General features: G+C 40.3%; 1 protein-coding gene across 6 annotated transcripts; it reads right to left on the reverse strand.

Moving 5' to 3' along the window:
• Nucleotides 1-717: 717 nt before the first annotated feature.
• Nucleotides 718-22,297, reverse strand: LOC105009141 (perforin-1). Of its 6 annotated transcripts, none has more exons than XM_020043436.3 (10): nt 22,210-22,291; nt 19,160-19,292; nt 13,805-14,104; nt 11,957-12,113; nt 7,041-7,411; nt 4,188-4,351; nt 2,439-2,658; nt 2,211-2,350; nt 1,703-2,126; nt 718-1,511 (listed from the first exon to the last, which is right to left on the reverse strand). In XM_020043436.3, the coding sequence occupies exons 4-10, from the start codon at nt 11,988-11,990 to the stop codon at nt 993-995; spliced, it is 1,872 nt and encodes a 623-aa protein (XP_019898995.3). In that variant the 5' UTR covers nt 11,991-12,113; nt 13,805-14,104; nt 19,160-19,292; nt 22,210-22,291; the 3' UTR covers nt 718-992. The 6 variants fall into 6 exon arrangements, with proteins under 6 accessions (XP_019898995.3, XP_010866850.4, XP_010866852.4 ...); XM_010868548.5 differs by having other exon boundaries at nt 13,805-14,113; XM_010868550.4 differs by lacking the exon at nt 19,160-19,292 and having other exon boundaries at nt 22,210-22,297.
• Nucleotides 22,298-23,016: the final 719 nt, after the last annotated feature.

Here is a 23,016-nt window from a genome sequence, read left to right on the forward strand (position 1 = left end):
TAAAATTATAGACTGATCATTTCTTTGTCAGTGGGCAAACATACAAAATCAGCAGGGGATCAAATAATGTTTTCCCTCACTGTATGTACTTCACCATCATCCGCGAAGTATGTACTTGTAGTATGCGATTTGAGATTCACCCATTTCATTAGATTTACATAGCTTAAAGTGTAGTCTCTCAGTATTAATTTGAGGGTATTCAAATCCAATTTGGAGAGTTTAGGAATTACAGCTCTTTAATTAATATACAACCGCCTCTTTTTCAAGGGACCAAATGTAATTGGACAATTGACTCAAAAGCAGTTTCATGGATAGGTGTGGGCTATTCCTTCATTATAAAATACTATCAAAAATGAACATTTTATTTATGATTGTGTTCATTTGTCCAATTACATTTGAAGTCTGCCACATAGGAAATCATAGATCGAATCCAGCCAGGCGTATCAACATAAATCCCTTCTAATCGTGGGCTGACAGAACTAGGGTTGCCTGGTTCCTTTTCAATAAAATGTCTCTGTTTCAACATACGGTTTTCTCTTTAATAAAGGGTGTAAATGATTTGCACATCATTGCACTCGGTTTTTATTTTCATTTTATGCAGGGTCCCAGGGTTTTACCTCCCAGAGTTGTACCTCAATTGAGCTGACATAAGGAAATGCTAAACAGCAATGAGGGAGCCAGTTCGATATTTCAAATCAAATAGCATTTTTATTGCCAGCACAAACAGAAAGGTACAGTTATGAGAGGATGGACACATACGTAGAGGTCTAATGTAACATTTCTGTTGTTAATGTAGAGCCAAATATACTTACAGAACCTAAAGTAAAACATTACCATTACCAGAAAAGCACTGTATGGTATTCAAATATACTTGTTCTCTTTTATATTATTTTGGAGTGTTTGATTCTTTATTATTGATGTAAATTGCTTTCTTGTTGAGAAAAATACATTTAGAAATCACATGCAATAAAGTAGGTTAGGCAGGCTAAGGTTTACAGTGCATTACTCTGCATAAGGTTTTGATCACAGCTCATTGAGGGCAGAGAGAGACGAGGTTGATCATTTGCTTTCTGCTTCATCATGAAGGCCAACGGGTCTACTGGGGACCGGACCATCCTGATGTGAGCCAGTAGATCCTGGGTCATGTTCAGGGCGTTACGGGAGGTATAGATGCCAGAAAGGGCAGAATTCATCGGAGAGGGCCTGTACTCCCCACAGGTTGGGCCCCCAAGTCCTGGGAAACATTCAACCATGTAGGAGTAGAACAAGTTGCCATGATTTAGTGAACACATTTCATTGTTATAAGACCCCGCTTTGACAGGTCGGACGATGCACTCCCCTAAAAGGTCGTCTTTTCCATTGAACCACCAAATGTCTTCGTCGTAAACTTCAAACTTGAGCTCACTGGCCAGGGAAAGCTTGACGGTGTTAAATACCAAGGTTTCATCCCATCTGGGGTTGTCGTTGCCTTCAATCACACCTGTCTGCTTCGTTTCAGAACCCATGACCACCTTCACACACAAAATCATTTTGACATGTATTTAAAGCTACAGTCATTTGAAAAAAAAAAGACTAAATTATTTGGGTATTCATCATTAGGGATGAGGCGAATGAAATGTAACAATGTCAAATCCTACATTAGCTTTAAAATACACTTCTAACACTTCTAATTTATTTAAAATGATTAATTTAATATTCATACCTTGACAAAACCATCTGTCTCTGAACTAGTGTCCCCGTAAAGATCCTTGGCGTACATCATGGTGACCGTTAGTCGGGCCAGGCCTTTCTCCTGCGGGCAGCACTGTCTGTTCATCTCCTTGCTGGCCTGACACACACACTGGCAGGAGTCATGGGCACTGGGCTTGGAGCCACTCTTACACTTCCCAGAGCAGTGCTTGACCAGGGCGTGTTCCAGGATGTAGTCCTCCACTGCTTTCTTCAGCCCTGCCCTCTTACTGGCATGCTTCACCAAAAGGTGGAGGGGATGGAGGGAGTAACTGATGATGTCTGGAACAGTTTTCAGGGTTTTTGCCCAATCAGTGAAGCCCTTGGAGGTTCCACCCGTCCTGGAGAAGAGCAGGTCAGTGGCTCCATCCGTCTGTCCCCCCACCACCTCAGTAAACCTGTTTGTTAGTTTATCATCATTAGTCCTGTTCCACTACAACAAGCACCACATTGGGAATCAATCAAATCAAAGTCAATCAAACCTGTCATTAAACATGCTGCTGAAACTCTCTTTGGTGTCGTGAATTTTAAGGTCATTCTTGCAGAACTTGGTCTCTGTTTTGACTTCAGCTGTTTCAGTACTGGTGGCAACAGAGGCCTCAACTTCCAGACAGTCCTTGACCTGCAAAAAAAGAAACGAAAAACATCACGTAAAATGTTTAGAAAATATCAAAAATTTAAATTAATTAATATTTTTAAATGGCCCTCACCTCATTCTCATTGTAACCCTTCAGGGACGCCTCACACACTCTCAGGGAGGTGACACTCTTCACCCGCCCCCCCAGTTGAACCTTCCTGATGTAGTGGGTGCCAAAGGTGGCAAGGAAACGGGTGTATTCAGCCTTGGTCTGGGTGTTGTAGAGGGGAGGAAGGAGACCCAGGGAGCGAGAAAACTCAGGATGTAGAGGAGGGTCCTTAATCAACCGGTAACTAAGGAAACACAAGATGGAGAGTTAATTAGTAAAAGACTGTGGTAGACATGTAGGTTAAAACATTGGTTGGTTGGATTGTAGACCTGCCAAGAGGAATTAAAAAATTTAAGGAACTCGTAATTATCACAGTATAACACCAGGTCAGTTAAACTTCAGGTATATCATTCTGTCCAGTTAAGAAGCAAAAGCGATTGTGAATCAAAGTCACCTTTTTTGTGAGAACAAGTGCACAGGGAAAGTCAACAGCAATACAACACCCAAAAAGGGAATGGTTTTTCAGGTGGTGGCCACAGACAACACCTGCATCCTTGTTCTCTAGTAACTCCTCATTCTTGTTCTCTAGTTTATCCTGATTCTTGTCTAGTTTTGTGTTTTTCTACTATCCTTGTCACTCCTGGTAGCACTCCTCCAGCCTATTCAGGTTGCACAGGTAGTCCAGCTCCTCCAGGATGGCACATCCATATGTGCCGTCGCAAAAGGTTTGCTGTGTCGCCCAATGCTGGAGGAGATACCAGGAGACGGTCCATTACACGAGGAGAGCTGGACAAGGCAGTAGAATGGCTTCAACCCAGCAGCAGGAGCGGTATCTGCTCCTTTGTGCGAGGAGGAACAGGAGGAGCACTGCCAGAGCCCTACAAAATGACCTCCAGTGGGCAACTTGTGTGCAGGTTTCTGACCAAACTGTCAGAAACAGACTCCATGAGGGTGGCATGAGGGCCCAATGTCCTCTAGTGGGACCTGTAAACACAGCCCAGCACTGTGCAGCTCGATTGGCATTCACCAGGGAACAGCAGAATTGGCAGGTCCGCTATTGATGCTTCATTCTCTTCACAGATTAGAGCTGGTTCACACTGAGCACGTGACAGACGTGAAAGAGTCTGGAGACACCGTGGTGAACGTTGATGCCCTGATCCAGGTCTGGGAAGAGATCCCCCAGGACACCATCCGCCCTCTCATCAGGAGAATGCCCAGACATTGTTGGGAGAGCATACAAGCATGTGGGGTCCAAACAAACTACTGAGTCACATCATGAGTTGCCTTGATAAAATGTACTGAAGTTGGAACAGCTTGTGATTTCAATTGTTTACTTTGATTATCGGTGTGAGTTTGAATCCAGCCCTCCGTCGGTTGATTTAGGTTTCCATTGACCGCTGGTACGTCATTTTGTTCTCAACCAATTACTCAAAATAGAGTAAAGATTTTGATCTTTCATGCATTTCATTTATCGAGACCTGATGTGTGATTTAAGTGATGCCTTAAATATTTTGTAGATTATTTTCAACAACAAATGTCAACATTTGGGGATATATACAAAAGTAAATTCTTGGATCTCATCATGTGAAATTATGGTATTTTACCCTTGTTTGGTCATATTAGAAACCTAAACCATTATATCTTCTATAAACTATACCTTCCTACGGTATAACCTCTACAATCCAGACATTTCCCAGAGTGTAATGTGTAAATGAGCCACTAGAGAGCAGTGTTAGCTCTAATAATGCAGCTATATTAAAACAAGTAAATCACCTGTAATAGGAGCAGTGTGTTTCCAGTTTGATGAAGCTGTACTTGTCCTGTTTGGACTGATCCATGACTCTCTTAGCAGATCTGGAGTGGGTACCCCCCACCATGACTGACCCCTTTGCCTGGGGGGTTATCAAGTCCAGACCAATCATCCAACTGTCATCTACCTACACAAATGGAGTGGACATATCAATTACACATTCATAAAGTTTTATTACTATGCAAACCGAAAATAAACATATACACTGAAAATACACACCAAAAACAGTAAAAACACCTTATATCAAGGTGTTCATAATTAATAGGCAGCTTCATTACCTCAGGTAAAATGGGACAAAAAAGAGATTTAACTGACACTGAAAAGTCAAACATTGTAAAATGCTTTTCAGACGGATGCAACACTCTTGAAATAGCTAAACTATTGAGGTGTGACCAGCGGACACTTAAACGTTTTGTTGCGAATAGTCAACTGGGGCGCGAAAAATTTATGGAGAAGAAAAGACGCAAATTAACTGCAAGACTTGAGAAGAATTAAACTTGAAGCAAACAGGAACCCATTATCCTCCAGTGCCACCATATTCCAGATCTGCAACCTACCTGGAGTGTCCAGAAGTACAAGTTGTCAAGTACCCAGAGACATGGCCAAGGTCAAGAAGGCTGATAGAAGACCACCATTGAATAAGATTCACACATTGAAGCATATAGATTGGGCAAAGAAATACCTGAAGACAGATTTTTCTAAAGGTTTATGGACAGATGAAATGAGAGTGACTCTTGAAGGACCAGATGGATGGGTCCGTGGCTGGATCATTAATGGACACAGATCACCAGTTAAGTCAGGCGCCAGCCAGGTGGAGGAGGGGTACTGGTATGGGCTGCTATCTTTGAGGATGAGGTAGTTGGACATTTTCGGGTTGAAGTTGGACTGAAACTCAACTCCCATACCTACTGCAAGTTTCTGGAAGATACGTTCTTCATGCAGTGGTACAGGAAGTCCTCAGCATTAAGGCCATGTTCTTTATCGTGAACAGATCAAGAAACTGACACACTGCATGGATGGAAGGCTCATGGCAGTTATTGAAGGCTGGGTGTTTTGTAAAAGCCCTTTGTCACAACTGCTGATGTAAAAAGGCCTTTATAAATATATAACATTTTCATTTTGTGTTACTTATTTGTTGGACTTCCTTTAAAAATTGAGAATAAACAATTATTTTTGTAATTTAGTTGCCTAATAATTGTGCCCACTTATGTATTCCACTGAGAAAGATCAAAACTCATTTTTCTTTTGTTAAACATTCAGGTTTGAGGTTCAATTTTATTTTGGATTGACTGAGAGCATAGTCTTTGTTCAACGACAAAATAAATCTTGATGAATATGAATAGATTTTGTGCACGCACTGTATAGATATATGGATAGATACAGTATATTGAATACATTCTTTTTGCAGCAGCAGTAGTATAGCAGTTGTTGTAGTAGTAGTTGTAACAGTAGTAATAATAATAATAGTAATAGTACTAGTTCTAGCAGTATTCATAATAATAGTAGTAGTACCAGTTGTAACAGTGTTAATAATAATAATAATAATAATAGTAGTACCAGTTGTAACAGTGTTAATAATAATAATAATAATAGTAGTACCAGTTGTAACAGTATTAATAATAACAATAGTAGTAGTACTAGTTGTAACAGTAGTAATAATAATAGTAGTAGTACTAGTTGTAAAAGTAGTAATAATAATATTAGTAGTATTAGTTGTAACATTAATAATAATAATAGTAGTAGTACCAGTTGTAACAGTATTAATAATAATAGTAGTAGTACTAGTTGTAACAGTAGTAATAATAATAGTAGCCAGCAAATTTATTTATATACACAATTCATACATCGAAGCAATTAAATGTGCTTTACAAAGAAAAATATATGAAAACAATAACATAAAAACAAATACTCAAATGAAAACGTCAAAGCAAATGAATACATCATAATAATAAAAATAATAATGAGAAAACATATAAAGATTAAAAGTGGGAAGCTATAAAGCTAAACAGTGGGCTCTACTAGCTGACCTGTGTTCATGGATCTAAGAGCCCTGCTCGGTTTATATTCTGCAAACATACCAGAAATGTATTTGTGTCCTAAACCATTCAGAGATTTATAAATTAAAAGCACCACTTTGAAATCTATTCTGTAACTGACTGGAAGCCAATTCAAAGATTTAAGAACCAAAGTGATGTGCTCTGTTCTCTTGGTCCTGGTTAACATTCTAGCAGCAGCGTATCTGAATGAGCTGCAGTTGTTTCACATTATTTTTGGGGAGTCCAGTTAAGAGGCCATTACAGTAGTCAACCCTACTAGAGATAAAAGCGTGGATGAGCTTCTCTTGGTATTTTTGGGACACCAAGCCTTTGATTTTGGCTATATTTTCTAGATGATAGAATGCTGTTTTGGTGACCACTTTGATATGACTGTTAAATGTGAGGTCTGAGTCAATCAAAACACCAAGATTACGCACTTGATCCCTGTTTTTAAGGGCCAGAGAATCCAGCTCTTTACTATTACTTGTTCTTTTATTGTTGTTGCCAAACACAATAATCTCTTGGTTTAACTGTAGACAATTTTGGTTCATCCAGGTATTTATGTGTTCTATAGAGTGACACAGAGAGTCTATTGAGCTGTAGTACAAGTTGTAACAGTATTAATAATAATAGTAGTAGTTGTAACAGTGTTAATAATAATAGAAGTAGTACTAGTTGTAACAGTGTTATTAGTAGTAGTACTAGTTGTAACAGTTTTAATAATAATAATAGTAGTAGTACTAGTTGTAACAGTATTAATAATAATAGTAGTAGTAGTACCTCTGTTTGACTCTGGTTCACAAATGCCTCACTGGAGTCGTAGACCGTGCTGGATATCTTCATGTGACATTGTTGTGTGGGTCTCCAGTCCACCACAGCCACTGGGAGCCTCGGAGTCTGTCCCTCCATGAAAGGGTTAACACAGAGTGTACAGGTCCCGTTCTGGGTCTTCCTCCAGTTATCCACGTCCACCACATAGGCCTGCTTGCGCTCCATGGTGACCACATCAAAACCCTCACCAGCCAGGTTGGTCCCGGGAGCTGACTGGGCAGCACTGCACTCTACTGGTTGGCCTGTGGTGCAGGAGGGCAGGACAGGGGGGATCCAGGCCCCCCACAGCCCCAACAGGGTCAACACAGTAGTCTGGAGAACTGGAGAGAAGGATGGGGTTAATATCACAATGTAAATAAAGTGTTATTTAATGTTGAACTAAAATTGATATTACACTAAAATAAGATGTTCTCACATTTTTAGACCTGTTGTTAAGATACTGCAGTTCTATTTGTCTTAACAAAACATTCACTGGAATTGGAAAAATTCTTATTCAAAGAAAACACAAGTGCAACAGTTGGACAATGGATGAAAACACTTCTTTTAATCCATCAGATATTCACAGACAAATATTCATGATTTCAAGCATTTTGGAGGGCATTTTGGATGGCTGTTCAGTTGGTCAAATTGTACTTCTTTTTTAGATAGAATATGCTTGTTTTTGTCACATCGTTTTAACGCTTTGTCCTAACATTAAGAAAATGATGCGTCTAATTTGCTTACACTTACTTAAAGAATTTTGCGTATATCAACAGATTTATATATGGGATGGAATGGGGGAGGATGCTCCCCCCAAAAAAGATGCTCTGCCTGGTCCAGGTGTTGAAAATTATTAGACTAAAAAATAATATCGTCCCTGCAGAGTGTCTTTAATATGTGTATTCACAGAAAACACCTTTGACATCATGATTTGGTTGTTGCTCTGACATGCTCTGTCTACTGTGGGACCTTATATAGACAGGTATGTGCCTTTCCAAATCCTGTCCAATCAATTGAATTTACCACAGGTGGAATCCAATCAAGTGGTAGAAACATCTCAAGGATGATCAATGGAAACAGGTTGCACCTAAACTCAATTTCAAGTGTCAAAGCAAATAGTCTGAATACTCATGGATTTGTGATATTTCTGTTTTGAAAAAAATGAATGAAAAATATGATGAAATATCATGATGAACAATATGATGAAAAATATCAATACACTCGCACACTGATGATACTTGCAAGCATTGTCATTTAATGGAAAAAATTGAACATTTCTGTCAAATACCTTCTGCCGGCCTGACCAAAACATTACGATTTCACTGAATCATGTTTTTCTTCTCAAATATGCTCATTACACTACAGGTTTCTTTCACCTCCTCATTGCCCTGGTTTACATCTGAGCTCCGTACCATGAAGCAAGTTAGTCGTCGCCTTGAGCACTGAGTGAGAAAATCAGGGCTCACTGTTCACACTGAAGCCTACAAACACCACCTTTCAGCTTACAGAGATGCCCTCAGTGCTGCTAGGTCCTCCTACATCTCAAACAAAATCAACAGCTCCTGTATGAACTCACAGACCCTGTTCTCTACTGTCAGCCAACTACTTCAGCCCTGCAATGACTCACTCTCTAGCCCCTCCACTAAAGTTGCCAACTCTTTTTTGAAGTTTTTTAAAGATAAAATAAAAACATTAAACTCTTCACTTTCTAAGAAATCATTCAGTCCGGTTGATTCCCCTTACATCACAAAACTCATGACATCCAAAATACTACTTGCTCTCTTGATCCTCTTCCCACAGTCCTGCTTAAAGCCTCCTTATCTGCTCTCTGTCCGCATATCACAGGCATAGTCCATCTCTCTCTCTCTAACGGTATTGTCCCCTCCTGCTACAAAGCTGCTGTTGTCACCCCCATCCTAAAGAAACCTGGACTAGACAACACAATCCTTAACAATTTCCGCCCCATCTCCAACCTCCCCTCCCTGGCAAAATCTATTGAAAGAATTGTTGCGTCACAGTTCCAAGCCTACTTCCTCAAAAATAATCTATATGAGCCTCTTCAGTCTGGTTTCCGGCCAATCCATAGCACAGAAACTGCACTCCTCAAAGTCGTCAATGACCTTCTCCTCTCAGCTGATGCCGGTTCCCTCAACATCCTGATTCTCCTCGACCTGAGTGCTGCCTTTGACAGTTTACCACCAGATTCTGCTCACCAGGCTCGAGGGGCTGGTGTTGAGGGAACTGCACTCGCCTGGCTGAATTATTATCTCACTAACCGAAACCATTTCATCCAACTCAAAGGCCTAAACTCAGATTCAGCCACAGTCACCCAAGGTGTCCCCCAGGGCTCAGTACTTGGTTCCCTACTCTTCATCATCTACATCCTTCCCCTTGGTCAAATCCTCCGTCCCTTCAACCTTAATTTCCACTGCTATGCTGATGATACACAAATATATCTCTCACAAGTCTCTCACAAACCCACCTCTGACCCATATTGAATCCTGTCTGACTGCAATAAAAGCATGGATGAAGGACAACTTCCTCAAACTAAACAGCGACAAAACAGAACTAATTTGAACCAAATCCACCCTCAACAAAACTGTCACTTTCAAGAGCAAATTCAAAAGGTTTATTTGTCATTTGCAATAAGTTATGGCAATGAAATGCTTGGTTTTCCTACTCCCGACAGTGCGGTTAAGTTTAAAAAGTAACAGTAATTATAATATAAAAATAAGACGATAACATGAACTATCAGTAATAACACTATACAAAAAACATGCATCAAAAATAATAACTATACAACTGTACAACCGTAGTGCAATGTAAATGTGAAAAGTGTGCTTGATATGATTGGGAGATGAGCATGATATAAAGTGACAGGTGTGCATGATATAAAGTGACAGATGTGCATGGGGACTTTGGATGGAAGGGAGGAGGGGTTCCTGAACTGAGCAGCCTTATGGCCTGAGGAAAGAAACTGTCCCGTAACCTGTTTGTTTTGGACTGAATACTCCTGTACCTTCTGCCTGACGGCAGCTTGATAAACAGTCCGTGGCATGGCTGGGATCTGTGATTTGTTTGTCCTCCTCTTACACCTCTATAACCTTATTACATGCATTCATAACCTCCCGTCTTGACTACTGCAACTCCATACTTACCGGCATCAAATCTACATTCCTCCATAAGCTCCAAATGGATCAAAACTCTGCAGCCAGACTAGTCACTCACACCAAGTCCCAGCAGCATATCACCCCTATCCTCTGTGAGTTACACTGGCTTTCTATCTCCCAACGCATCAACTACAAGATCCTCCTATTGACATATAAAGCCCTAAACAATACTGTCCCAGCCTACCTCTCCGACCTTCTGCCACCTCATAATCCCCAAGTCCAAGCTCAAAGGCTTTGGTGACGGCATTGTCAAGGGTTGCTCCTAGGCTCTGGAACTCTCTCCCCAAAACCATCCGTAACTCTGAGACTATCCCCATCATCCACCAACGCCTCAAGACTCATCTGTTCAAAATCCCCTACCCATAGCCATGCCAAATCCCACACTCTCAATCGTTGTAGTTTTCTCATAGTATTTATTTTGTGTCGCTATATAAATATAATGTATTATTATTATTATTATTATTATTATTATTATTATTATAGGTATTTGATTAGTTAATATTTGACATATTTCTGTTTTTAAAATGTAAATACATTTGCCAAAACATTTAAACCTGTTTTTGTTTCATTATAATGTATTTCATATAGATTGACAAGAACATTTCAATTCAATCTTTTTAAGAATAAATTTCTATTGGAAACATGAATTAATTGAAGAATTGATCAGCATCTTACCAGACATTCTGTAGCAATCACTACTGGTTATGGTGGGTTGATAAAAAAGATTCTAGAACAATGGACCTGTCAGTATGACTTGCTGAATGACCGACTTACTTAGGAAACTACATGATTTTATCTGAATTTTTTAGCCGTGAAGGCGGCTTTTTTTAATGAGGTCAAGGCTTTGTTTATACAAAGAGGAAGTGTGATTTTCTTTGGTTACCTTCCACCTTCCTGGTGTTGATGTGGTCTCCACTTCAGAGGAACCTTTTGCAGACAAATTACAGATCATTTACATTTGTGTGACACTGTTTTCAGGACCTTCTTATCTGAGTGCTCTCTCTCTCCTAGATTGGTCAAGCATTCATATACCCAACCAAACCAGTCCCAGGCACAGCCACTTTGCATAGGCAGCCATTTGCCTACATCAAAAAGGTCAGGGGTACACTCACTTTTCTGAGATACTGTAGGCTTTCTACTTTAACTGATCTGCAAAATGATGGTCTATAATATCACACCCGAATGTCTGTCAATAGGGCCTAGGTTCTGTTTTAGTGGAATTGTCCTTTAAAGTAACCTGCCATTCTCAATTTCCAATACCTAAAACAGTTCTCTAAATAAATAAAATGTAGTCCCATTGTATCTATTCCAAAAAAAGATAAATCAATTATTTCATCCTCTCCCCTGCTCAACACCTCACCTTTCCTCTTCCTCCAGCCTCCTCTCCTGATCCTTTCTTCCTGTCCTCCCCTCTCATCTTTAAACATATGAATGACACTACTGGCATCAAGGCCAATTTACCAATCACAACCTCTGGTATCTGTAGGTGCTGGAAGTCAATCTTTCCATTTACTCCTCTCATGTTTATATTCTTCGCCAAGGAGTTTGTAATGGTTGCGCACATAATCCGCCAAAAACACACTCGCGAATGTCTGTCCCACCTTTGAGAGCCAGTGTGTTTACCTGAAATCATATATATTTATTTATGATGAGAAAAAAACATTTGTTGAAGGAAAAAGCTAGCCAACTCAGTTTTAGGAAATGTGGTTAACCTACAGTTGTTCCTCCAGGTTCTGAAGAGCACTGACATCTTTGAGTGGATCCAGGCCTATCTCTGCTTCATCAGTCGATTTCATACCCTCTAAGGTCTTAAAGAGGATTCCCATTTGGTCCATCATCATTTCCTGGTTTGTTAATATATTACGCAGGAGGGCTGAGAAGAAAACAAGCAGGAATGACAGATTAGAAACAGTACAAAAACTAGTTAAGCAATCTTCACTCTAATGGAATGTACTGAAGTATAGTACATTAGGTAAACACATAACTCTGCACTGTGAGGTGTTTTCTTGGGGGTTGGCCGGTCTTGTATTTGTTGATATAATTACCATTTCTTACTAAAACTGCCTCCCCATGCATGTAAATATGGTAGATGTATTTTTAAATGCTGTTACATACATTTCCAATTTAACATTTTAAATGTGGTCATAAATGTTTTACTAGTTTTAAGATGCCTTATCTGACCTCTGTTATTCATCTGTGTACACTCACCTAAAGGTTTATTAGGAACACCATAATAATACTGTGTTTGACCCCCTTTCGCCTTCAGAACTGCCTTAATTCTATGTGGCATTGATTCAACAAGGTGCTGAAAGAATTCTTTAGAAATGTTGGCCCATGTTGATAGGATAGCATCTTGCAGTTGATGGAGATTTGTGGGATGCATATCCAGGGCACAAAGCTCCCGTTCCACCACATCCCAAATATGCTCTATTGGGTTGAGATCTGGTGACTGTGAGGGCCATTTCAGTACAATGAACTCATTGTCATGTTCAAGAAACCAATTTGAAATGATTCAAGCTTTGTGACATGGTGCATTATCCTGCTGGAAGTATAAGTAGTCATCAGAGGATGGGTACATGGTGGTCATAAAGGGATGGACATGGTCAGAAACAATGCTCAGGTAGGCCGTGGCATTTAAACGATGCCCAATTGGCACTAAGGGGCCTAAAGTGTGCCAATAAAACATCCCCCACACCATTACACCACCAGCATGCACAGTGGTAACAAGGCATGATGGATCCATGTTCTCACTCTGTTTATGCCAAATTCTGACTCTACCATCTGAATGTCTCAACAGAAATCGAGACTCATCAGACCAGGCAACATTCTTCCAGTCTTCAACTGTCCAATTTTGGTGAGCTCGTGCAAATTGTAGCCTATTTTTCCTATTTGTAGTGGAGATGAGTGGTACCCGGTGGGGTCTTCTGCTGTTGTAGCCCATCTGCCTCAAGGTTGTGCGTGTTGTGGCTTCACAAATGCTTGGCTGCATACCTCGGTTATAACGAGTGGTTATTTCAGTCAACGTTGCTCTCCTATCAGCATGAATCAGTCGGCCCATTCTCCTCTGACCTCTAGCATCAACAAGCAATTTTCACTCACAGGACTGCCGCATACTGGATGTTTTTCCCTATTCACACCATTCTTTGTAAACCCAAGAAATGGTTGTGTGTGAAAATCCCAGTAACTGAGCAGATTGTGAAATACTCAGATCGGCCCGTCTGGCAACAACAACCATGCCACGCTCAAAATTGCTTAAATCACCTTTCTTTCCCATTCTGACATTCAGATTGGAGTTCAGGAGATTGTCTTGACCAGGACCACACCCCTAAATGCATTGAAGCAACTGCCATGTGATTGGTTGATTAGTTAATTGCATTAATAAGAGATTGAACAGGTGTTCCTAATAATCCTTTAGGTGAGTGTATATGAAATGTTGGTTGGTTGCTTGAGGATTTAAAAGCCAATAAGAAGTAAAATCTTCCTATCTGAAGTTTAAAAAAATCCAGATAAATAATTAATTCTAAAAAACAAACATAGTTTTGCAAAACATTAGTGAATACTCACAAGTTTGCAGACTGGTTGTTGTGGTTGGCTCAGGGTGCTGTGATAGGACTAGAGAAGGTGCTGTGTTCCCTAGGTGAACGGATCTCACTGCTGGCGCGTCTTGGTGGACAGATCTCACTGCTGACGTGCTTCGGTGGATGGATCTCATTGCTGACGTACCTCGGTGGATGGATCTCATTACTGGGGTGCCTCTGTGGATGGATCTCCCTACTGGGGAGCCTCGGTGGATGGATCTCACTGGTGGCGTGCCTCGGTGGATGGATCTCACTGGTGGCGTGCCTCGGTGGATGGATCTCACTGCTGATGTGCCTCATGGATGGATTTTTTAATTATTATTACTTGCAAAAGTTATCCACCACAGATTAATAAGATACAACCCTAACCCTAACCTACATTCTTTTTCTTTTAAACTGAATTGGTGAGTCCCCTTCATCACTCCCCAGGTCAGTGTGAACAACAGCTTGAGGTAGTTTAAGCCTAGCTTCATTGTAGTCATAAATAAAAAAATAATACCAAAACATAAAAGTAATTTTAGGTAATAAATGACATAATGTTAGTTAAGTCAAGTTAAAGGTGGAGGTGACATAATTTAGATCACAGTGGAGAGAACAAGTATTTGATACACTGCCGATTTTGCAGGTTTTCCTACTTACAAAGCATGTAGAGGTCTGTAATTTTTATCATAGGTACACTTCAACTTTGAGAGACGGAATCTAAAACAAAAATCCAGAAAATCATATTGTATGATTTTTAAATAATGAATTTCCATTTTATTCCATGACATACCTGTTAGTTTTCCTTTAAGAAGCCCTCCTGTTCTCTACTCATTACCTGTATTAACGGCACGTCTGAACTCGTTACCTGTATAAAAGACATCTGTCCACACACTCAATCAAACAGACTCCAACCTCTCCACAATAGCCAAGATCAGAGAGCTGTGTAAGCACATCAGGGATAAAATTGTAGACCTGCACAAGGCTGGGATGGGCTACAGGACAATAGGCCAGCAGCTTGGTGAGAAAGCAACAACTGTTGGTGCAATTATTAGAAAAATGGAAGAAGTTCAAGATGACGGTCAATCTCCCTCGCTCTGGGGCTCCAAGCAAGATCTCACCTCATGGAGCATCAATGATCATGAGGAAGGTGAGGGATCAGCCCATAACTACAGAGCAGGACCTGGTCAATGACCTGAAGAGAGCTGGGACCACAGTCTCAAAGAAAACCATTAGTAACACACTACGCCGTCATGGATTAAAATCCTGCAGTCCCCCTGCTCAAACCAGCGCATGTCCAGGCCCATCTGTAGTTTGCCAATGACCATCTGGATGATCCAGAGGAGGAATGGGAGAAAGTCATGTGGTCTGATGAGACAAAAATAGAGCTTTTTGTTCAAAACTCCACTCACCGTATTTGGAGGAAGAAGAAGGATGAGTACAACCCCAAGAACACCATCCCAACCGAGGAGGTGGAAACATCATTCTTTGGGGATGCTTTTCTGCAAAGGGGACAGGACGACTGCACCGTATTGAGGGGAGGATGGATGGGGCCTTGTATCGCGGGACCTTGGCCAACAACCTCCTTCTCTCAGTAAGAGCATTGAAGATGGGTCGTGGCTGGGTCTTCCAGCATGACAAGGATCCGAAACACACAGCCAGGGCAACTAAGGAGTGGCTCTGTAAGAAGCATCTTAAGGTCCTGGAGTGGCCTAGCCAGTCTCCAGACCTGAAACCAATAGAAAATCTTTGGAGGGAGCTGAAAGTCTGTATTGCCCAGTGACAGCCCCGAAACGTGAAGGATCTGGAGAAGGTCTGTATGGAGGAGTGGGCAAAAACCCCCACTGCAGTGTGTGCAAACCTGGTCAAGAACTACAGGAAACGTATGATCTCTGTAATTGCAAACAAAGATTTCTGTACCAAATATGAAGTTCTGCATTTCTGATGTATCAAAGTGAGCTTTGTAAGTGGGAAAACCTGCAAAATCGGCAGTGTATCCAATACTTGTTCTCCCCACTGTGAGGCAAAAAAGTATTTAGTCAGCCACCAATTGTGCAAGTTCTCCCACTTAAAAAGATAAGAGAGGCCTGTAATTTTCATCAAAGGTACATTTCAACTATGAGAGACAAAATGAGAAAAGAAAATCCAGAAAATCCCATTGTAGGATTTTTAATGAATTCATTGGTAAATTCCTCGGTAAAATAAGTATTTGGTCACCTACAAACAAGCAAGATTTCTGGCTCTCACAGACCTGTAACAACTACTTTAAGAGGCTCCACTGTCCTACACTTGTTACCTGTATTAATGGCACCTGTTTGAACTTGTTATCAGTATAAAAGACACCTGTCCACAACGTCAAACAGTCAATAGGTAAGCAGCTTGGTGTGAAGAAATCAACTGTGGGAGCCATTATAAGAAAATGGAAGACATACAAGACCACTGATAATCTCCCTCGATCTGGGGCTCCATGCAAGATCTCACCCTGTGGGGTCAAAATGATCACAAGAACGATGAGCAAAACCCCAGAACCACACGGGGGGACCTAGTGAATGACCTGCAGAGAGCTGGGACCAAAGTAACAAAGGCTACCATCAGTAACACACTACGCCGCCAGGGACTCAAATCCTGCAGTGCCAGACGTGTCTCCCTGCTTAAGCCAGTACATGTCCAGGCCCATCTGAGGTTTGCTAGAGAGCATTTGGATGGTCCAGAAGAGGATTGGGAGAATGTCATATGGTCAGATGAAACAAAAATAGAACCTTTTGGTAAAAACTCAACTCAACTCAGCATGGGGGTGGAAACATCATCTGCTCTAGAGGAGATCTGCCTGGAGGAATGGGCCAAAATACCAGTAATAGTGTGTGAAAACCTTGTGAAGACTTACAGAAAACGTTTTGACCTCTGTCATTGCCAACAAAGGGTATATAACAAAGTATTGAGATGAACACCATAATTTACCAATAAATTCATTAAAAATCCTACAATGTGATTTTCTGGATTTTTTTTCTCTCATTTTGTCTCTCATTTTGGTGGCTGACTAAATACTTGATCTTCCCACTGTATGTGATGTGAAAATAATTCTGGCCTCATGGGGCTTCCAACCATCTCCAGGACATTCCTGGAATTTTTACTGCTTTTACCACATCCATTTTATTTGGAGGCCACATCCACTCTCCATTGTTTTATCCAGACTGAAGGAACAACTTCAACCTCATTTGTGTTGTCAAAGACAATAATATGAAACATCTGATGAAGCAATCATGAACACAAATATGTTCGAAGAGAAACTTCAGGGTTTAGTTTCAATGCAGGAGTGGAACAACAACAAATCTGTTTTGGAATGTTAATCTCATATACCTCTGCAGCTTCTTTCCAATCATGAAACACTTGACAATGGTGGAGAGGTTAGAAACCACATAAATTCCCAACTCTTTTGAGTCAATTGGGCATTTAAGGAAGTGTTCCACCTGTTTATATTCATTGCCTGAACACTATACCTTTATCCTCAACAATGTTTTGGACTAAAACCAACTATATTATCAACAGCAACCACTTTAAATTGAAAAACTTGTTGTGAGATGCACTGTGGCATTGGCCCATCCATTTGTTGTTTATCCAGTTTTTGAGTTGCCTCTTTATCATCATGACTGTAACTCGCATGTTCCATCTCTGATAATCTGCATATCACCTGAGTCAAAGGATTGCATGGCCCCCGAACCAATTTTTTAAAAGTTTTCCTTAGACATTTTCATATGGAATTGCTGAAATAAGATCTAAATTGCCATGGATTTTGACATCTTCACTGAGATGCACAAGACCATGAATATTGTAAACCCGAAACTCTCAACCATAAAGCTGGCCAAAGTGTTCAACAAATTAAATCAACAGAGTGTTAGCAAGGTCATTCATCTCCGTACAATATTTTGGACTTGCCAAAATGTACACACCTACTGACAAAAGCATGAAGTTATCATAGATCTGAGGCTTTAGCACACCCCTCAGCACAACCAGACCAGTGTATAACAAGAATTGACGTAGTTCTGTGGCTTTCCACCTACATCGTTGAGCAAGTGCCTGTGGCCTTTGAGCAAACTCAGTGGAAATGAAATTTCTCAGTGCAAGTAGTCCATCTGAAACCATGGAAGCTAGACTAGATGAAATGCGACATCGCAAAGGGGCCAGTGGTGCTGATCCACAAATCTAAGAGACGCCTCATGACACCCAGACAAACAAGGTGTATATAATCGTATGGGAAGCAAGCAACCATTTCAAGGCCAACATCTGAAAGAGGTGAGTGTACTTCATCGGTTGCTTATCTAAAACTGTCATCAGTTCTGTGCCTCTAGAAATGTCATTCGATTACATTTGCGGACACCCCTTTGGTGACACTTGTCACACCCATGATATGCAGTGTGTGACTTCACACCTCTGATAAAGGCTTGGGCTGGGGTATCACACACAACTGAAATAACATTCAAAACATTGGTTTCTTGGTGTATCCTTGCAACATACCAAGAATCGACCAGAAGTGTGTACTAGTACTTTTGCAGAGGGGTAGACCATCAAAATTCAGCTGCAGTTCAAAGGCATGTCTGTCTGGCACAGTAAACCACACTTTATTTAAGATTTTCCCAATATAATTCAGAATTCCACAATATTTAAACACGCCACCAGCTACATTGTTAATGTTGTATCATGTTTTTGTTTTCAGTAACGTTCGTCCATCTTTTGGCAGAGAGGGATGGTAGATTTTAAGGATGCTGAGAAGCGCTGACAGAGCCATTAGAGAAATACAAAATTCAACTGCCCAATCTGACAGTGAGCTCCGATGATCACCACCACTCTGACTACACTGTTCTCCAAGATCAGGCAGATCTTCAACAGAAGCTACAGTCTCTTCATCTAGTTCCTTATCCTCAACATTAAGACCCTGATCACTTTCCTCCTCCTCACTTGCATCTCAGAATCCTCTGAATCATCAACAAAAACACATCCACCATCGCTCCCCTTTCCTGCTCATTTTCATGAGAATGAAATGTCAGTGACAAAATGCTATTTTCTGGCTATACTGTTTTGCAATAACATTTCATGTGCTAAACTATGACCTTCGGAAGCCAGTGGCCATGTTGAACACAGAAAGCTGTCCAGAAGTCAGTGGTCAGAGGTAGCTTCTCTGCCTTGGTTATCGTGACTTTTAGCTCATGCTTCTTCTCAAAGTGTTTTTCAAAGGCGCGCATCACACCCCCATCGTTAAAATTTAAGCCAGACCCCCGACAGAACTTTGTCTTTGTAAGCTAACTGCTAATGTACTGTCTAAAAAAGTAACGTTATCCTAAACATAAAATGCATGTTTCTCACTTACCACTTTTTCTTTGCTGATCTGATTAACCTGACGTTGACACCTGGCAGTCTACAGTCAGCGACCGCGGGAGTGAGTCACCAGCCTCAGCGGGATCCTTGTTCGGTTGACGTTGTAGTCAAATACATTACGAAGTCTACATTGAGTGGATACGTTGGGATAGATAAAAATAAGTTGTATGAACGCAGGAACGTTAACGCACACTTTTTTAGCGGCCAGGTCCCGGAAGTACATAGACTTTTAAAGAAATCTGAATGTTAAGACCATTTGAAAAGCGCCAATTCCTGGCCAACGAGATGGATCATGATATTATTTAAATTGAGCAAAAAAAATTCTAAAAACATTAAAAAGGGCAAGGTACAAGACTGTGTACATATCATATTTTAAGATAAAAATATTCCGATTATTTATATTAACTTTTCTTTTTTTTAATTCAGGGAAGAAAAAGCACATTTATTGACAACCTTCTTTGAGGAAGTGAGAAAACACTATGTTTTCTCATAGTATGTAAGCAAAAATTACAACAGTATGGAAAAGTTAATATATCTGTAAATGATATAAAATGTATGTCCAGTTATGTAAGTTCATGAAAATAAATTAATAAAAATCTTCTTTAAGTTATATCATATGCAGGAGCAGACCTTCAGGACCTTCAAGGCTTACTCTGGCCTAGAGATTGTCAGAATCAGGAAATTATATTTAATTTATTTTTTAAAAAGTTTTGTTCCCATCAGTCTATTAACGTAATTTAATTGCTATAATTTGCTACTCTCTCCCTCAGTTGTGCTGTTTTCAGTGCAGATCATATAGAGGTTTTTCCATTCAAAGTTCAAATCTGTTCAAATCTATATACTGAGGCCTTCAGAATTTTTTGTGAATCTCTTCTGCTGTTGAAGCAAATGGGGACGATGTTGGTGATTGTCATGTTCTTTAACAAATCCTAATTAGAGTTTGCCAGCTTTTTCGTGCTGCACGATCGGAGCTTTCTAGCTCGCCTATTGACATTTCATGAAATTCTAAATCAGGAATGATTATGTATCGGCGGGCCGCCACTATAAACTGTATGTAGTGGAAACACTATAGCCCTATGGTCAAGGTGAGGTTATTTGATGGCGGTTTAATTGCATGGAGGATAAAACTGAAGGCCTTGGTGTAAAATACCACTGATCATTTGGTTCTGTGATGTAAAACAAAAAAGTTATTAAAATATATTAAGCTAAAACAACCATTAAAAACCAGGCTGAATAGCCAAAAAAAGATATTGTGCATGAACTGAGACTATCAAACAATTACAGTTGATGGTGTTTCATACTTAAAATAAATAATTTGTGTTTCATTTCATTTCCAGCAGGATAATGTGTTTCATTTGATGCGTGTACTTTTGATTTTGTTTAACACAACATTTATTGTTGGATGGATTAGCTTCAAAGGTTTAAACCCATGTTGCAAACAGTAAACAGCCGACTGTGTGTATGAAAATATTTGCACCTTACTCATATCTAAAATTATTAACATCATCTGATGAGTCTCGATTTCTGTTGAGACATTCAGATGGTAGAGTCAGAATTTGGCATAAAACACAATGAGAACATGGATACATCATGCCTTGTTATCACTGTGCAGGTGGGTGGTGGTGTAATGGTGTGGGGCATGTTTTCTTGGCACACTTTAGGCCCATTAGTGGCACACTTTAGGCCCCTCCTTTAAATGCCACAGCCTACCTGAGCATTGTTTCTGACCATGTCCATCCCTTTATGACCATCATGTACCCATCCTCTGATGGCAACTTCCAGCAGGATAATGTGTTTCATTTGATGCGTGTACTTTTGATTTTGTTTAACACAACATTTATTGTTGGATGGATTAGCTTCAAAGGTTTAAACCCATGTTGCAAACAGTAAACAGCCGACTGTGTGTATGAAAATATTTGCACCTTACTCATATCTAAAATTATTAACATCATCCTGTATTAACATCACTGACTTCTTGGATGAGCTGGAGTACATAGACACTGTGTGCCACCAGCTTAACAACTTCTGCCGTGGAAAGCAGTCCTACATGATAAGTGGGGTGACTGTCTCCGGGGCCACCATACAGTGGGGAAATGAGGCCCTACTAGGGATCTCTAAAGACTTGTGGTTGGCTTACTGGTGTCCACGGTTTGACCATAACTCACCCTATGAGGTGCGTTTCATGTTCCCCAGCTATGGGGCCTATGCACTGAATGAACAGGAGGGTCATGAGGTCACTGAGGTGCCTTTAAAGACACTGGAAAGTTTTCTGAAAAAACAAATGGACACAGAGAGTCCTGCACAAAAAACTGAACAGAAAACAAAAACAATCTCTTTTGTTTTTCGGATGCATAAAGCATTTTTCTTCATGCCTCACAGAAGCACTGTAAAAAAACAATATTGCATGCAACCCAGAGGACAGGACTACAACTTAATTTAAGTCCCATTGTAAGATACAGATGTAATGTTGTAACATAAAAGATGATGCTCAATGTATTTTACAGACATTATTTATATGGAATATGGGATTTACACAGTGTTAAAAACAATAGTGAAGGCTTGGTATATGTGTTGGCTAGGACAGAGATATTGGTAGCAGTTCAATGACAGTCACATTGTTATATCCCTAACAGTGTTATTTTGATAAGACAGCACCACAGTAAAACAATGTTCTCAGACCTGCTGTTGCAATGACATTACCTAGCCTTTTCTGTGGTCAAAACCCAACTGAAGAAGAAACAACCTTCTTTGAGGAAGTGAGAAAACACTATGTTTTCTCATAGTTTTTATTTTGTTTTCTGTTACCATGTCACTATTGTACAGATAATAATAATTATTATTATTATAGGTGTTTGATTAGTTAATGTTTGACGTATTTCTGTTTTTAAAATGTTAATACATTTGCCAAAAAATTTAAACCTGTTTTTGTTTCGTCATTCTAATGTATTTCTTATAGATTGATAGGAACATTTCAATTTAATGTTTTTAAGAATACATTTCTAGTGGAAACATGAATGAACTGAAGATAGATCAACATCTTACCAGACATACTGTAGCAATCACTATTGGTTATGATGGTAGGTTAATAAAAAAGATTCTGGAACAGTGGACCTGTCTGTATGACTTGCTGAATGATCGACTTACGTGAGAAACAACATGATTTCATCAGATTTGTAGAGCCGTAAAGGGGGCTTTTTTTCAATGAGGTCAAGGCGTTGTTTATACAAAGAGGAAGTGTGATTTCCTTTGGTTACCTTCCACCGCATTCTGTTCCTGGTGTGATCTTTACTTCAGAGAAACCTTTTGCAGACAAATACAGATCATTTGTATTCTCATGTGTGTGCTCCATCTCTCCCTGATTGGTCGAGCATGCACATTTCCAACCAAACCAGTCCCAGGCATAGCCACTTTACATAGGCAGTCATTTGCCTACATCTGTGTCGTTCCCTGGGCTATATGTAGATTGTTCTGTATGGACTACATCCAGATTGGTGGACCTGCCAATTCTGGTGTTCTCTGGCGGATGCCAAACAAGCTGCACAGTGTTGGGCTGTGAGCAAAGTTCCCACTATGAGACAGTGCTGGCAATGCTCCTCCTGTTCCTCCTCCCACAAAGGAGCAGATACTGGTCCTGCTGCTTGGTCGATGCCCTTCTACAGCTCTGTCCAGCCCCCCCAATGTAATGGCCCGTCTCCTGGTATCTCCTCCATGCTCTTGAGACTGTACTGGGGGACACAGCAAACTTTCTTGTGACGGCACGTATTGATGTGCCATCCTGGTGGAGCTGGACTACCTGCAATTTTGAGCGTGGCATGGTTGTTGGTGCCAGACATGCCGGTCTGAGTATTT

Source organism: Esox lucius, chromosome 24 (genome assembly GCF_011004845.1).
Source record: "Esox lucius isolate fEsoLuc1 chromosome 24, fEsoLuc1.pri, whole genome shotgun sequence".
NCBI classification, from domain to species: Eukaryota; Metazoa; Chordata; class Actinopteri; order Esociformes; family Esocidae; genus Esox; species Esox lucius.

What these genes read in the sequence shown, in the direction of transcription:
- LOC105009141 (XM_010868550.4), bottom strand. Translation starts at nt 11,990, where the DNA reads ATGTCAGTGCTCTTCAGAACCTGGAGGAACAACT. An exon ending in CAGAACCTGGAGGAACAACT is followed by an intron (nt 7,412 to 11,956) that starts GTAGGTTAACCA and finishes CCTTCTCTCCAG; the next exon opens with TTCTCCAGACTACTGTGTTG. An exon ending in AGGGTTACAATGAGAATGAG is followed by an intron (nt 2,351 to 2,438) that starts GTGAGGGCCATT and finishes CTTTTTTTGCAG; the next exon opens with GTCAAGGACTGTCTGGAAGT.